At 48.7% G+C, this 17409-nt stretch overlaps 1 protein-coding gene and 1 long non-coding RNA gene across 2 annotated transcripts; one reads left to right on the top strand and one right to left on the bottom strand.

Moving 5' to 3' along the window:
• Positions 1–157: 157 nt before the first annotated feature.
• Positions 158–17223, top strand: METTL3 (methyltransferase 3, N6-adenosine-methyltransferase complex catalytic subunit). The gene is made up of 11 exons (XM_083410395.1): positions 158–318; positions 1756–1958; positions 4253–4648; positions 9236–9411; positions 11967–12183; positions 13105–13292; positions 14096–14134; positions 14237–14345; positions 15147–15212; positions 15316–15428; positions 16968–17223. The coding sequence occupies exons 1-11, from the start codon at positions 225–227 to the stop codon at positions 17077–17079; spliced, it is 1713 nt and encodes a 570-aa protein (XP_083266521.1). The 5' UTR covers positions 158–224; the 3' UTR covers positions 17080–17223.
• On the bottom strand, positions 11086–12093 carry LOC310663231. The gene is made up of 2 exons (XR_014504410.1): positions 11954–12093; positions 11086–11560 (listed from the first exon to the last, which is right to left on the bottom strand). It is a non-coding gene; the product is annotated as an uncharacterized lncRNA (long non-coding RNA).
• Positions 17224–17409: the final 186 nt, after the last annotated feature.

Raw genomic sequence — 17409 nt, 5'->3', positions numbered from 1 at the left:
TGTAGTGTAGAGACTCGAACCCACTTCAAAAATGGCCCCTTGAGCTTCGCCGCCTTAAGCGAAGATGGCGGCTCCCCACCCGCTGCCCGGTTTCACCTTCGAACTACGGGCACGCGACGGGAAGTGTGCTTCCCTTATCTCCGTCCCCCACGGGGTACTTCCGGTCCTTTCCAACCCGGCCCTCCCCTGTGCCGGGACAGCCGCTGCCCGGCTAACCGGGGGCGATGTCGGACACATGGAGCTCGATCCAGGCTCACAAGAAGCAGCTGGACTCGCTGCGGGAGCGGCTGCAGCGGAGGCGCAAGCAGGACCCCCTGGGTAAGGGAAGCAGGCGAAGGAAGCGCAGGGGTGTGTGGATAGGATAGGATAGGATAGGATAGGATAGGATAGGATAGGATAGGATAGGATGCTAGGAAGCACCAGGGCAGGGCTGCATCCAAGTAAGTCCTGCTCAGAGTAGACCCATTGGTATTAATGGACCTAGGCTAGGCGCGAGTAGCTGAAGTCCATTCTCCTCTTGAGTATGGCTGAGGCTCCCGTTTGCACCATACATTTAAAGCGTTACCATGCCACTTTAAAGAGTTTGGGCTTCCCAAATCCTGGGAATTGTAGCTTGTCAGGAGACACTCCTATTCTCCTCACGGAGCTACAGTTCCCAGAGTTCCCTGGGGAGAAGGGTTGGTTGCCAAACCACCCCAAGAACAGGTCCAGAACATATTTATTTAAGAGCCCCGGTGAATCGAATCCAGTATCCTCGCTGCGCCTGAATACATCTTCTGGCCAACATCGTCTTTGCGTGGGTGCCCGTCTGTGCATCATCTAGTGGCTTTCATTTATTTATTTTTCGGTTTTATACATTTCAGTAATGTTACAAATCATTTTAACATTTCGAAACACGACTTCCTTCCTCCTCTTTATGCGGTTCCTTAATTTTTTTAAAAAAATATTTTCTGTGTATTCCAAATTAACTTAATCATTTATTCATCTACTTTAAATGTATACTCTTATACAGGCTTCCTCAACTTTGGCCCTTCAGATGTTTTGAGACTACAATTCCCATCATCCCTGACCACTGGTCCTGCTAGCTAGGGATCATGGGAGTTGTAGGCCAAAAACATCTGGAGGGCCAAGGTTGAGGAAGCCTGCTCTTATAGAACTTCAGGTTGTTACAATAATCCTCCCAATGTTCTTAACTGTTTACAGTTTGTTTGTAAATATTCAACAAACCATTTCAATTCTTGGTTTCTTATTTTTCCGGTAGGTTTCGCCGTTTCTGCGTATTCCATAAAGCTTTCGTATCCGTTGTTGTTTTCATTTATTAATTGACAGTGGCCTACATCACGCAGTGGCTGCGAAGCCTGCCTTTGGAGGGCATTTGTCAATATATATGCTTAGCCTAAGATGGATGTATCCACGGTTACTGTATTTTTAATGTGAGCTGATCCGGCAGGAGCTGTTCTGTTCTTTACTCTTCTTTCTTTTAGTTGCTTGTCTTCCTCCATGAAAAAATCGGTTTTAAAAGGAACCAACACCGTGTTTCCAAAAGTTCATAGCAAGCTTCAGAGCAGAACATAGGATGCCTTTGAGTTCCACTTGCTGGGAATTGCAAATGCAGAGAGTGCTGTGATACTCAGGTTCTGTTTTCAGGCTTCCTTTAGCAAGCCTCTGTGGGAGCAGAAAACTAGACTGGATGGGCCTATGGCCTGATGCAGCAACAGCACTCTTCTTTAATGACCTCATCTTTCCTTACATCAGACCTGAGGAATCCGGACCTGGCCCTCAGCCCTCCCTTTCGAAGCGACAGTCCGGTTCCTTCGTCCGTCACGCCCAGCACCGCCACTGAGCCAGGGGATTTCGTGGCTGATCCTGAGCTTGAGAAGAAGCTCCTGCAACACCTCTCTGACTTGGGACTGGCCCTACCCACAGACGCTTTGTCTATCTGCCATGCCATTTCCACGGTGAGCATCAAAGCAATCAATCGGACTGGATGTCATTGTCTGCTTCTCCCCTGACTTGCCCTCTCCTAGGCAAGGTCTACATTCTTCCCATTGGTCTGTTCACTTTTAGGGACCCCCAGGTTTATTTGGGAGTCGGCACATCCTCTGCAGGATCCATTATCATTATTATTATTAAAAATTATTTATACTTTTCAAGTTTTTACATTTCACTACTTTTGAACATTTCATTAATTTTACAATCATTTTGACATTTCAAAACTTGACATCCTTCCCCCTCCTTAACTTTATTTTTAATATCTTCTGCACATCCAAATTAACCTAATTTGTTCTTTGATTCATCTTCTTTAAATATATACTCTCATGAAACTTCTGGTTATTACAATAATATCCTCTGCAGGTTCCTAAGAGTCTTGTTTATTCTTTAAAAAGTGAGCGGGACATGGTCCACTTTGTTGCAAAGAAAAACAACTAAAGCTTTATTATTAATTTATTTAAACTCCCCCCTTTTTCCCTGATGGGACTCAAGGTGGCTTACAGATAAAAACAAAAATCACTAAAAAACATGGGGGGGGGGAATAATAAAAAATAAGACATTAATAGAATTAAAACTATACATATGTAAAGCCAGTTTAAAACTTACAAATAATTACAATAAAAACAGAATGGCATTAACTATGCTTCCTCCCCATCAGGGCACCCAAAAGTCATGGCTCTTTCAGTATGATTTTCTGTCCCCAGATGCACCCCCAAATTCCACTCTTCGGTGGCAGAGGGGCCTTGCAGATCATTAAAATCAAAACACCAAGACAGTCTGTGTCCAGGCTTATACAGTCATACCTTGGATCTCAAACACCTTGGCTCCCAAACAAATCGGCTCCCGAACGACCAAAACCTGGAAGTGAGTATTCCGGTTTTCGAATGTTCTTTCAGAAGCCGAATGTCCAACGGGGCTTACAGGGCTTCTGATTGGCTGCAGGAGCTTCCTGCAACCAATCAGAAGCCGCGCTTTGGTTTTCGAATGTTTTGGAAGTCAAACGGATTCTGTTCGACTTCCGAGGTATGGCTGTAATTTAAAAGACATGAAAGGAAGACAAAGATGGGGAGTGGGGAGGGAAAAAGTTGCTTGGGCACCGGTTTTTAAAATTAGCTTTCTTATAATGACCAGATGAGATGGAAACTGTTCTGGTAGTTTGATGGAACAGCCATTACCACATGAGACAAAGGAAGAGACAAAAAAAGCAGGCTGATGTCTCAGCAGAGCCAAGGGACCATCCCTGCCTCCCATTTGCTGTAGCAATTTCCCCTCTCTCTCCAGGGCAGAACAAAAACTTACATGTTCCATATAAACTTGGTGAGGTTAAGCAGTTTATTTGTTGCTGCTTTGCTTAGTCTGTTGCTGTTTTGATCGTGACAGGCTGGTCTCATAGAAACATAGGAAGTTGTCTCAGTATTCACGGGGTCTCTGCCATGGGAGCATATTCACCCAGTGCTTTTCCAGCTGCGCTGGCTCCCAGTGGAGTACAGGGTCAGATTTAAGGTGCTGCTTTTGACCTTTAAAGTCCATCGCGGCCTAGGACCCTCGTACCTACGGGACCGCCTCTCCCGGTATGCCCCACAGAGAGCCTCAAGGTCCATAAATAGCAACACCCTAGTGGTCCCAGGCCCTAAGGAAGTTAGATTGGCTTCAACCAGAACCAGGGCCTTTTCAACTCTGGCTCCGGCCTGGTGGAACGCTCTGCCTCATGAGACCAGGGCCCTGCAGGATCTGATTTCTTTCCGCAGGGCCTGTAAGACAGAGTTGTTCCGCCTGGCCTTTGGCTTGGAGCCAATTTGATTCCCTCCCTCTCTTTCTTTTTTCTTTTCCTTCTCCTCCTGCGATGAGGCTACATTTTAATATTTTAATGTTTCAATATTTTGATGTTGTATTTTAATTTTGTTTTTAAGTTGTAATCATTCAACTTGTTTTTATTATTGTTTGTTAGCCGCCCTGAGCCCAGCCTTGGCTGGGGAGGGCAGGGTATAAATAAAAATTACTACTACTACTATTATTATTATTATTATTATTATTATTATTATTATTATTATTCTCTACACTGACTGGCAGTCTCTCTCCATGGCTTCAGACTGGTGTCTCCCAGCCCTACCTGGAGATGCCGGGGATTGAACCCAGGACCTTTTTCTTGCAAGGCAGATGCTTTGCCACTGAGCCACAGCTCTTCCACTCCCCTGTTGTCGGATGCTGCCGGTCCACACCTCCTCAACCTCCTCTGACCGGCTTACTCCTTCTCCCGCAGCCCGAAGCCCCCGCCACTCAGCGGAGCGTGGAAAGTCTCTTGCAGAAGTTTGCGGCGCAGGAGCTCATCGAGGTCAAACGGGGCCTCCTCCAGGATGACGACCAGCCCATGCTGGTCACCTACGCTGACCACTCCAAGCTCTCCGCCATGATGGGTGCCGTGGCCGAGAAGAAGGACTCCGGGGAAGGAGTCGGGCCCGGAGGGACAAAGAGGAGAGCCGGGGAGCAGGACGCCGGGGTTCCCGCCTCCGCATCCGGGGCCGCTCCCTCTGCCTTGGCGTCTTCCGAGGTGCTCAAGGAGCCCCCCAAGAAGTCTCGCAAGCAGGCCTCGGACCTGGACCTGGAGATTGAGAGCCTGCTGAGCCAGCAGTCGACGAAGGAGCAGCAGAGCAAGAAGGTAGGGGAGGGGAATGGGTAGTCAAATTGTGCGAGTGCTTGGAGCTCGCAAAGCTGACAGATGCAATAGGAGATAAACCTAAAAAATTGGTGAAAGAAGAATGGGAATGTTTAAACAATTATTTAGGGGACAAGGGCTCAGCAAGAAAGATCTGGCTATGTTTAGAATGATACTGCATAGAGAAATGTTCCCAGATACCAAGATGAGGGATTCTTTTGGAATGCAGATAGAGATAATTGATAAGAATAATGATCTGTTGTGAGCTTGAAGGAAGTGTACAATAGATGAGCTTTCCTGTTTTGGCTCATCTTCCTTTTTCTTTTCTTTTCTTTTCTTTTATCTTTCCCATAGTTGCTTATGTTCTGTGTCATGTACCGTATTTTTTGCTCTATAAGACTCACTTTTTCCCTCCTAAAAAGTAAGGGGAAATGTGTGTGCATCTTATGGAGCGAATGCAGGCTGCACAGCTATCCCAGAAGCCAGAAGAGCAAGAGGGATTGCTGCTTTCACTGCGCAGCGATCCCTCTTGCTCTTCTGGCTTCTGAGATTCAGAATATATTTTTTTCTTGTTTTCCTCCTCCAAAAACTAGGTGCGTCTTGTGGTCTGGTGCGTCTTATAGAGCGAAAAATACGGTACTTCGATATTTTTTGTAGTTTATAAAGTTTTTTTTCATTACTATTAAGGAATTTTCCTTTGTAATTTTGGTTGTCTATATTTATATGTACCTGTTTAAAGCAAAATAAAAGTTTTTTTTAAAAAAGAAGGGAGGGAGGGAGGGACGGCTGCTAAATCCCAGGGTGGTCGTGAAAAACCAGCGGAGTCTGGTCCCTGAGGGCAAATGGCACACTGCCTCACCAACCCCAGCCTGCCCTCGGCCGGCCCTCACTTGCCCATCTTATCCGGAGGAGGCCACAGCCTGCCAACTTCCTCCTCAAGTTTTCTTGTAATTCACAGCCAGCTGTTCCCTTTGGCAGTATCCTGAGAATGCCCTCAATTATTATTATTATTATTATTATTATTATTATTATTATTAATTATTTATACCCCGCCCATCTGGCTGGGTTTCCCCAGCCACTCTGGGCGGCTTCCAACAGAACACTAAAATACAATAACCTATTAAACATTAAAAGCCTCCCTAAACAGAGCTGCCTTCAGATGTCTTCTAAAAGTTTGGTAGTTATTTTTGTCTTTGACATTTGGTGGGAGGGCGCTCCACAGGGCGGGTGCCACTACCGAGAAGGCCCTCTGCCTGCTTCCCTGTAACTTGGCTTCTCGCAGCGAGGGAACCGCCAGAAGGCCCTCCGTACTGGACCTCAGGCAGAAAGATGGAGGTGGAGACGCTCCTTCAGGTATACTGGACCGAGGTCGTTTAGGGCTTTAAAGGTCAGCACCAACACTTTGAATTGGTCTTGGAAACATACTGGGAACCAGCGTAGGTCTTTCAAGACTGGTGTTATTTGGTCTCGGCGGCCGCTTCCAGTCACCATTCTTTTCAGGCCCACTTTTGTTTGCGATAGAAATGCAGTAATCACAATACACAAAGTGCAACAGGCTGAATAATCATAACAGTGAACATTTTATTGGTTGTTTCCTAACATAAAGGTCTAGCCCAGTATGTGCAACATATACAGTTCATATATACGATATATAACCTATGAAAATACATTCCTTCTTTTCTTATCCGTTTCTTCTTGTGAGTTCCTGTGTAACACAATCCTTAGGTAAAAATAGAAAAGTCTTCAAGGTAACAAGAACAACACAGCTGATGTAGACTGTTGGTGCAGGTACAAACTGCTAACTTGGGCAGAACAAGGTTTCCGGATATCTCCCTTGTTTCACCCCGAAGGGCTTCCTCAGCTGATATTAGATCTATACAATATAAATAAACGCATAGTAATACAATATCATTTATATGTAAGTTAAACAATGGGGGAGCTAGGATACAACCTTGCTTAACTCCCTTTGTGCCTGGCACGGCTCCTGTGAGCTTCCCATTTGTAGAGCTACGCGCTTTCAGCACAGTGTTTTCTTATAGGCATTTAATCAAGAACAATAATCTTTTGTCTATACTTGAAGCGTTCAACTTATCCCAACAGTCTTACTCAAGAGATTGAATCGAATGCAGCTTTCAGATCAATGAAAGCTGCATAGAGCACACTACCTGGTTTCTTAACATAAGGTAAAGGTACCCCTACCCGTATGGGCCAGTCTTGACAGACTCTAGGGTTGTGCGCCCATCTCACTCAAGAGGCTGGGGGCCAGCGCTGTCCGGAGACACTTCCGGGTCACGTGGCCAGCGTGACGAAGCTGCTCTGGCGAGTCAGCACCAGCGCAGCACACGGAAACGCCGTTTACCTTCCCGCTAGTAAGCGGTCCCTATTTACCCGGGGGTGCTTTCGAACTGCTAGGTGGGCAGGAGCTGGGACTAAACGACGGGAGCGCACCCCGCCACGGGGATTCGAACCACCGACCTTTCGATCGGCAAGCCCTAGGCGCTGAGGCTTTTACCCACAGCGCCACCCGCGTCCCTCTTTCTTAACATACTTATCTATAAAATGGGCTAGTACAAAGCAATGGTCTGTAGCTGATCTGCCTTGTCTAAATCCTGCTTGCTCTTTGGCAAGAATAGCATCACCAGTTATCCAATCAACTAGCTTATTGTAAAGATGCTTTACAATAACCTCCTTTTTACACTAAGTGTTGCCCTTGAAGACGTCAGCAGGGAGGGAAATGACAGCATAAAGAGAATTAGTTGGCTCCAGCTGTCATTGGCTCTGGCGCCACCTGCTGTTGGCCTCTGCTTTCCACCCAATGAGCACCAGCCGGTCCTGGCAAAATTTGTTTTATTTTAGGATTAGGCATTTACAGCCTTCCTTTCATTATGCAGTCCCAAAGTGGGTTATGTACATCTCAATGCAATACCTAGACATTTATACTGGAGGTGTATTCTGATCTGATGCTGCACCCCTCAAAGGCCTGTACAGAAAAAAGGCGCTCATAGAATCATAGAATCATAGAGTTGGAAGAGACCACAAGGGCCATCGAGTCCAACCCCCTGCCAAGCAGGAAACACCATCAGAGCACTCCTGACATATGGTTGTCAAGCCTCTGCTTAAAGACCTCCAAAGAAGGAGACTCCAGCACACTCCTTGGCAGCAAATTCCACTGTCGAACAGCTCTTACTGTCAGGAAGTTCTTCCTAATGTTTAGGTGGAATCTTCTTTCTTGTAGTTTGGATCCATTGCTCCGTGTCCGCTTCTCTGGAGCAGCAGAAAACAACCTTTCTCCCTCCTCTATATGACATCCTTTTATATATTTGAACATGGCTATCATATCACTCCTTAACCTCCTCTTCTCCAGGCTAAACATGCCCAGCTCCCTTAGCCGTTCCTCATAAGGCATCGTTTCCAGGCCTTTGACCATTTTGGTTGCCCTCCTCTGGACACGTTCCAGTTTGTCAGTCTCCTTGAACTGTGGTGCCCAGAACTGGACACAGTACTCCAGGTGAGGTCTGACCAGAGCAGAATACAGTGGCACTATTACTTCCCTTGATCTAGATGCTATACTCCTATTGATGCAGCCCAGAATTGCATTGATCTGACGTTGAAATGTATACACAGTCGTAACTTGGAAGTCGAATGGAATCCGTTCCGGAAGTCCGTTCGACTTCCAAAACATCCGGAAACCAAAGCGCGGCTTCTGAATGGCTGCAGGAAACTCCTGCAGCCAATCAGAAGCTACGGAGGCTCCGTCGGATGTTCGGGTTCTAAAGAATGTTCGCACACCAGAACACTCACTTCCGGGTTTGCAGCGTTCAGGAGCCGAAACGTCCGAGTATCAAGGCGTTCATGATCCAAGGTACAACTGTAGTGAGAAGGCCAGATGCACCTTGGAAGGGGAAACATTCCACAGTTTGGGGGGCCACCACAGAGAAGACTCTCTTGTGTACTGCTGCCCCACGAACCTCACAGGGTGGCTGAAAGGTCAGCAGGGCATTCCTGCACATCGCAACACCTGGGCAGGTCTGCATGCTTGGGGTCTAGAGTCCCTAATTTTCCCAGTGTGCTGTCTCCGTCGATGGAGAGGATCAGGGAGGATGCTGAGTGCGCGGACACACACACATACACGCTGTGGGCCACTCTTACAAGTGGGTGTGTCCGCACACCTGTCACGTCAGCTGATATCACAATGACATCAAAGAAGAGAATCCTTGATTCTTTCCGTTTCAGGCATGCCTTCAAACTGTGGCTGCAAAGTAGCATTTTTGCCTTTGCATCCCGGCTCAAACTCAACCCAGGAGACGAGTGGGGCTTGCAGTCATTTAGCTCCAAACGCCAAGCCCTGCTTTCAGGAAGGATTGGCCGCACGTGGGAGCTCCCGATATGATGACATATACCCCCCCCCCTTAAAAAGAAAAAAGCCCCCCCCCCCCAAGAAAAAGACCTGCCTTCTTAGCAAGCAATGTGGATGGAGACCAGAAATGAAGATTAATTCCAGTTGGAACCATGAAGACTGGAAGCCCAGGCCATTTTTGTGTGTGTGTCTTTCTTTCCACTGACCTGGTCTCGGCCTCCTTGCCTCCCCAGGTGAGCCAGGAGATCTTGGAGCTGCTGAACACGACGACGGCCAAGGAGCAGTCCATCGTGGAGAAGTTCCGCTCACGAGGCCGGGCGCAGGTGCAAGAGTTTTGCGACTACGGAACCAAAGAGGAGTGCATGAAGGCCAGCGACGCCGACCGGCCGTGCCGAAAGCTCCACTTCCGGTGAGCCTCTGGGGTTCAGTGAGCCCCGAAACAGTTTTGGAAATGCTGCAGGACTTCCAGAAATGTTTAGAGCGGGGTCTTGGAAGTCAGGCTTTGTGACTGAGCGCCGGGGTCTTTCTCCATGCAGTGTCTTGGCCTTGCTTTATAAAACCAGCCCCAGTGAATCAGACTAAAGATGCAGGTGACCTAGTTTCTGAAGATGGTGCAGAACTTGGGTGCCAGGTTGCTCACCCACGGGGCAAGATAGTTTTAAGCCTATAACGGCAATCCTGGCCCGGCTGCGCCGACTGCCAATTAATTTCCGGGCCCAATTCAAAAGGTTGGTTTTGACCTATAAAGCCTAGAAGGGCCCAGACTGCAATACAGTGGTACCTCGGGTTACAGACACTTCAGGTTACAGACTTCGCTAACCCAGAAATAGTACCTCAGGTTAAGAACTTTGCTTCAGGATTGCGCAGCGGCAGCAGGAGGCCCCATTAGCTAAAGTGGTGCTTCAGGTTAAGAACAGTTTCAGGTTAAGAACGGACCTCCAGAACGAATTACCGTATTTTTCGCCCCATAGGGCGCACCGCCCCATAGGACGCACCTAGGTTTTTTGGGTTGGTGGGGAAATAAAGGGAAAAAAATTATTCCCCCCCCCCCAGGCACGGGGCTGGCGTGGGGGAAGCCCCAGCCCCAGCCCGAGCTCCCCCCGACCCCAGCCCCCAGAACAGCCTGCTATCCGCAAGCCTAGGGAGCCGCGCCGGTCTTCCCAATTTTCAGCGCACCCCAGGCTTCGGAAAGCAGGCAGCTCTGCGCAACCTTTGGGAGCCCGGCGCAGCTTCGCGCCAGGCTCCCTAGGGTTGCACAGAGCTGCGTGAAGCCCGGGAGTGCAGGCAGCTCTACGCAACCCTTGGGAGCCCAGAGCTTCCTGAATCCTGGAGAGCGAGAGAGGTTGGTGCGCACCGACCCCTCTTGCTCTCCAGGATTCGGCGAAAGCCTGCATTCGCCCCATAGGACGCGCACACATTTCCCCTTAATTTTTGGAGGGGGAAAAGTGCGTCCTATGGGGCGAAAAATACGGTAAGTTCTTAACCCAAGGTGCCACTGTACCTTGAGGGCAGGCTCTCTCTGTATGCACCAACCCAGACCCCGCATTGATCAGTTGAGGCCCCTTCTGTGTGAGGTCCTGAGTGTGGCAACATGAGGACGGGCCTCTTCTACAGTGGCTCCCTGCTTTTGGAATGCTCTCCCTTGGGGAGCTTCATTACATACCTTTAGGTGCCAGGAGAAACCATTCCTCTATAACCAGGATTTTGACTAATCTATGGTTCCCAACCTTTTTTTTGCCATGTCCCACCTAAGCATCTCGAAAATCCTGATTCCCCCATCCCACCCACCTGGGGACATATAATTCTTATTATTCAAAAGGTGATCTCCAATTCACGTGGAGGAAACCTAAAAAGCCATTAACTGTTAATACCTCATTCTCAAATTGCCCCCCTTTAAAATCAAATTGCCCCCCTGAGGGAACCATGGCTCTATATCCTTTTAAACTGTGTGGGTGGTGGGGCGTTGTGGTTTTGTTTGGCATTGTGTTACACATTTTTGTGTTTTTATACTGTAAAACTGTACACTGATCCTCTGATGAAGGTAAAGAAATTTAATTAATAATTCTAACAAAATCCAAAACAGTAACAATTAATTGCACATTTATTCAAAATCCAGCTAAAGTGGTTTAGTTTAATTAATCCAACAAAACTGATGAATTTGATCCAGTGATGCCAGCTTTTCAAAGTCCGATAGTCATTCACAACTCCAGGGCCCCTGCTGCCAACCCCTTGCCTCTTAGCTCCCACCACTAGGTAATCCCACCACTGATTCCACTGCTTTAGAGAACCACCAGTTTAGATGAACTTTAATAATTATTCATATCTGAACCGTGCCTTCAAGGGGGTGGGATATTTAGTTTGCCATTTTATTTCTAATTATTAAGATAGGTTGCCTTTCAAAGTCGCGTATCATAAAGCCCAAACCCAGAAATATGTGAATCCTGTTAAAATCGCATCCAGTCGAGCAGTCGGGGGTGTGTGTGTGTCAGAGGCTTCATATGAAACGGTCCAAGGTGGACGTGAAGCAAGGTAAAATCTAGAGAAGCCGCCAGCCACCCCTTCTATTCCATGACCTGTTCCGATAACCTCTTCGGTAGATTTATTGCTTTACTGTTCGGCATCCAGCACGCTTCCCCCTGCGAGCCTCTGCAGGTCATAAAGCAATTAGCAAAGTAGCACAGCAGTCGTGTAATGAAAGCGCAGTTCCCAAAACGTTGCTTCTGTTCTAAAATCACTTTATTGTCACAAAAGACAAGGATTTACACAGTCAAATCCCACCTGACTCAAGCTGCATTTTCTGCCTCTGCTTGCAGCTACGCAAAACTGCTTTCGATTTCCACAAAGCTCACAGCATTCCAAGCTGCTTTCGTCCCATCCTGGCTTACATCCCTTGTAAGCCCGTCCCCTCAGTCTCGAGGCACAGAAGGTTAACCCTTCACTACACCCAACACCTTCTCCTTGCAGCCGCATCATCAACAAGCACACGGACGAGTCTCTGGGGGACTGCTCCTTCCTCAACACCTGCTTCCACATGGACACCTGCAAGTACGTCCACTACGAAATCGACGCCTGTGCCGACCTGGACGCCCCTTGCGGGCGGGAGCTGAGCTCGGGCCAAGAGCTGGCGCTGCCCCAGGCGGTGGGCAGGGACTCCAGCGTGGACCGCCTTTTCCCTCCGCAGGTACCCAGGGCTGGCCGCAGCGGATATCTGCAGCGGTGGGGAGGCGGGGAGGCATCCATGACTTGGTACGAGGTGGCTTCCTGTGGATGCCGCCTTCATTACAGCGGAACCTCGGGTTACGTCCCTGTCTGGATATGTCGTCTTCGGGTTGCAAAAGCAGCAAACCCGGAAGTATTTTTCCAGGTTTCGCTGCTCGCGCATGCACAGAAGTGCTCTATCAGCCGCGCACAGAAGTGGCGCCTCTGGTTACGGATTTTTGGGGTGCGCAGAGACCCCTGGAACGAATTACCGCATTTTTCGCTCTATAAGACGCACCAGACCACAAGACGCAGCTAGTTTTTGGAGGAAAACAAGAAAAATATATTCTGAATCTCAGAAGCCAGAACAACAAGAGGGATCGCTGCACAGCGAAAGCAGCGATCCCTCTTGCTGTTCTGGCTTCTGGGATAGCTGCGCAGCCTGCATTCGCTCCATAAGACGCACACACATTTCCCCTTATTTTTTGGAGGGAAAAAGTGAGTCTTATAGAGCAAAAAATACGGTAAATCCGTATCCAGAGGGTCCACTGTACAGTGGTACCTCGCAAGACGAATGCCTCGCAAGACGAAAAACTCACAAGACGAAAGAGTTTTTTGTTTTTTGAGTTGCTTCGCAAGACGAATTTCCCTATGGGCTTGCTTCGTAAGACGAAAACGTCTTGCGCCTTTTTCTTAAAACCGTCAATGCATTCCTATGGGAAACCGTCAATGCATTTCCTATGGGAAACCGTGTTTCGCAAGACGAAAAATTCACAAGACGAAAAAACTCTCAGAACGAATTAATTTCGTCTTGCGAGGCACCACTGTATTTTGATTTTTTTTTTAAGCACTTCTCCATGTTCTCTAAGGCATTCCCTTCCCCGTTTCCTCTCTTTGCCCCCAGTGGATTTGCTGCGACATCCGCTACCTTGACGTCAGCATCCTGGGCAAGTTCGCTGTCGTGATGGCCGACCCGCCTTGGGACATCCACATGGAGCTTCCGTACGGGACCCTCACAGACGACGAGATGAGGCGCCTCAACATCCCCGTCCTGCAGGACGAGGGGTTCCTCTTTCTGTGGGTCACCGGCCGGTATGGGACATTAACCCAGCTGTTCTTCCTCCGAGGATCTCCCCTTTCCCCTTCATGCTCACAACGACCCTGGCAGGTAGGGCAGGCAGAGGGACAGCATCACCCAGTGAGTTTGGTGGCCGAGACGGGATTTGAACCCTGGTCCAGCAGTCTAACCAGTACACCAGGTATTCCCCACCCTTACAGCCCTCCCGGTATTCTTGTGCTCTGAACTCCCAGCAGCCCCCAGGAGCATGACTCAGGAGGGGATCTGTGGCTGAGAAACGCCTGGCAGGACCAGATTCTCCCACGTACCGCCATCTCGGCAAGACCCAGAGTCGCCTCCAGAGGGCGACAGAGAACCAGGAAGAACCTGGCTTCTTAGAGCGGTAGATAGATCCATGTTAGGTCTAAGTAACCTTTTCGGGGCCAGGAAGGGGTGGAACCAGAGGAAAAAAGCAGATGGAACAATGAATCTAAATGCTGCCTTTATACTGTAGGCTACAGTCTGTACACACCGAACTCTAGCCTCCATCCAGGCAGACAAGAGGCATTCTCAGAGGTCAAGTGCAGCCAAAATACAGAGGCTGTGAAGTAGGGCCCATGTGGCCTGGGGGCCAGTTAAAAGAGGCAGGAGGGACACATTGAGATTCTCCCACCTGCGAGGTAGGAGCAAGCTTGTTCTGGAGTGGGAAAGAGTGTTAACAGCCTCAACCCGTTCAACTATGGGGCAACAAGAGACAGGGGCAGAAAGGGTCTCTCTCTTCCCCACTGATTCATTCACCATTCATATTGCTCTTTTCTCTCTCTGTTGCAACCGCAAGGGCCATGGAACTCGGCCGGGAGTGCCTGAATCTCTGGGGGTAAGTGCCGCCAAAGGTGGAGGGTCCTCTCCTTTCTGGAACCCCTCTTCTTTCTGCTCAGTCTCACTGCCTGCTGTCCTCCCCCCTCCCTCTGCTTTCTAGGTACGAGCGAGTAGATGAGATAATCTGGGTGAAAACAAACCAGCTCCAGCGCATTATCCGGACGGGGCGGACAGGCCACTGGCTCAACCATGGCAAAGAGCACTGCTTGGTAATTGGGATGGGGGGAAGAGAGAAATTAGGTTAGGAATCCCATGGAAACGGAAAGCATACAGGAGTCCTGGTTATTTTGGGGTGGAGGGAGACACACAGGCAGTCTATAATTATCAGCATGTTGGCTCATCCATGTATAACCCCTCTCAAGTGCAGACCTTGGGCATGCTGGAGAGACTTTAAAAAAGCAAGCTACTAGCCCTCATGGCTGTTGAAAAGAACCGAGAGATATCCCATGCCTTTTCCATCCCCCTGGCTTTCCCTGGCTGAAAACAACTGAACACCCAAATTATTGAGAACACTAGATTACAGCGGGGGGTGAGGGTGGAGAATAAATCCTGGGCCACTGCTCATTGTTTTGTGGGCTCCACAAAGCCCACTGAAATGCTTAGCCTGTGGCCTGTACTTCTCTGCCTCGCCTGGGGTGGGGAGTCTGTCAAAACACCTTTCCTGGGTGTCCTATTTCTTTAGAACGTTTGGTCCGTGCAATATTGCAGGTGATAACAGTGCCAATTCACTGCAACGGATAGCTCAGGGATAGCCAACATCGTGCCCTCCAAATGTTGTTGGACTACAACTCCCATCAGCCCCAACACTGAAGAGATGATAGGAGATGTAGTCCCAACACTAATTTTGCAAAAGCTGCTCTTAGCGGCTTCACCTTAGAGGGGAAGGTAATGCCTCGGCCCTTCTTTTGAGGAGCCCTGTAATAGAGGACGCAAAGCATTGCATGTAAATGGGCACAAGTTACGGAGGAGTCCAATTGTGCCTGAACCATCTTTTTTTTTTTTGTGGGCAGGTCGGGGTGAAAGGAAACCCCCAGGGCTTCAACCGAGGTCTCGACTGCGACGTCATTGTGGCAGAGGTAAGGCAGAGAGTTGGGTCAGCCCAACACTGGATCCAGGGGTGGCGGAAAGATTCCCCCCCCCCCCCCATATTTACTGTCTGTGAAATTTACTGTCCCGCAGGTACGCTCCACCAGTCACAAGCCAGACGAGATCTACGGCATGATTGAGCGGCTCTCGCCTGGGACCCGCAAAATAGAGCTCTTTGGGCGACCCCATAACGTCCAGCCCAACTGGTGAGCGTCACCCATCCCTTTTGACCCCGAACCGTTGAATGACCTCTCAACTCTCTCTTTAAGATTTGAACTCTGCGGCAAAGCCCATGGTTCTCATTTCAACTTTGACAGAATTTAGAAATTTAGTGCATGGTTCGATCCCTGGGATCTCCCAAGTAGGACTGGGAATATCCCATCTGCAGCCCAGGAGAGCTGCCGCCACTCAGTACTGAGCTAGATTGATCAATGGGCTGACTTGGCATCCTTTGCTGTTCCCAATCCAGCCCAAGCCATGCAAGGAAAGGGAATTATTTTTATGCCCTTTCTGGGACCCACTTGAAAATTTAGCTTTAGAATCTTCAGTCCGTTCAGATTGCTCGACGGATTTTCAAACTTCCGAGTAAATTTCAGAATTTGTTTGTGCTGTTTAAAGGATGTTGCTGAGAGTATACATCAGACACGTCAATGAGCTCCTCTTAGTGCCAGATTAAGAAGTCACCCTACATGGGTTTTTTTTTAAGAAAAGCAACCCCAAGTAGTCTTTGGAATGGTTTAAGACAGGGGTAGCCATCCAGATGTTGTTACCCTCTCCCATCAGCCCCAGATGTGGAGCTGCATGTGGAGAGCATGTTAGCCACTCCTGCCCTACACAAATCAAAGTTTGCATCTCTCTCTTAAACCTGCCGAATTACGTCTCCTTTAAAACCATACCAACAGTTGTGGCCTCCCTAACCAAAGAATTCCAGGCACTGTAGTTTGGCAAGAGCATCCCTGCTTCAAAGAGCCTCAGCTGCTGGAAACATGTGAGCGGTGACCCCTATGCAGCATTTGCAGGCAGCCAGGTCAGGGCTCAGCTTGAGGGGAGCAAGTCTGCCTCGGAACTGAAGATGGGAGAAGAGCGTTCTCAGACCAAAGGTCCATCTAATCGAGCATCCAGTTCTCACTGCGGCTAATCCGATGCCCCAGTGGGAAACCAGCAAGCAGAATTGTAGCACAGGCGCCATCTCCCCTCCTGTGGTTTCCAGCAACTGGGATTCAGAAACATCGCTGCCTCCAGTTGTGGAGACAGAGCATAGCCAATGTCACTATTAGCACCTCGATGGCCTTCTCTTCCCTGAATTTGTCCAATCCTCTTGGAAAACCATCCAAGCTGGTGGCCGTCAAATGAGGTTTTGCTTAAAGATGCAACATTACGCTTGGTGGCAACTCTAAACAAATAGACAGAGATCTGGTGATCTGATCTGGGTAGGTGGCAGATACTGTTATTGCTACTATTATTTAGGGGGCAATCCTGAGTTGGGTTAGGATGCAGCTGATTTGTGGCTGAGTGAGGAGCCTGAGCTCAGCCAAAGATACGTTGGCATTCTCTTCCCACTTACAGATCTCAGCAGCTGATAATCAAAGGTTTTCCACCAGTGCCCTTTAACCAGTCCTTCACTCAGCCTCACACTGGAACCACAACACAGGTTTTATATAGACCCCCTTTCCTCATTCCCTCCACCCTCCCCTTAATCCATCCTCTCTCTCTCTCTCTCTCTCTCTCTCTCTCTCACGTCTCAGGATCACGCTTGGTAACCAGCTGGACGGAATCCACCTGCTGGATCCAGACGTGGTGGCTCAGTTCAAACAACGTTACCCAGACGGAATCATCTCCAAGCCCAAGAATATGTAGAGGGGAGACAAGGGGAGATTTCAGCACAATGGACCAAAGGGGGTGTTTTGCAGGGGGTGCTGGCAAAAGCAATGGATTGTATTCTAATATAGGGTGGTTTTTTTTTTCTAAAATAAATCAAACAAAATGGATTCTTTCTCCATAGCCGAGACTTGGGAAGAATGTGGGACGTAGAATCGAGAGCCCAGTTTCTGTGGAAGATGCTGTTTACCCCCTAGAGGCACTTGGTGATTGATAGGTAGAAGGCTGCAACTCCCTCGACCCTAACCCACCCATTATTCTGCCCGTATTCCTTGCTGGTGGGTCTTGGAAGCAGCTCACCAGCAAGGT

Source organism: Podarcis tiliguerta (genome assembly GCF_965153285.1).
Source record: "Podarcis tiliguerta genome assembly, chromosome: 13".
In the NCBI taxonomy this organism is placed as follows: Eukaryota; Metazoa; Chordata; class Lepidosauria; order Squamata; family Lacertidae; genus Podarcis; species Podarcis tiliguerta.
Note: the sequence above shows the minus strand (reverse complement) of the source record. Positions and strands in the feature narration are given on the sequence as shown.

Coding starts and splice junctions, on each gene's coding strand:
- METTL3 (XM_083410395.1), top strand. CDS start 225: ATGTCGGACACATGGAGCTCGATCCAGGCTCACAAGAAGCAGCTGGAC. Junction 4,649..9,235: donor AGGAGCAGCAGAGCAAGAAG/GTAGGGGAGGGG, acceptor TTGCCTCCCCAG/GTGAGCCAGGAGATCTTGGA. Junction 14,135..14,236: donor GAGTGCCTGAATCTCTGGGG/GTAAGTGCCGCC, acceptor TCTGCTTTCTAG/GTACGAGCGAGTAGATGAGA.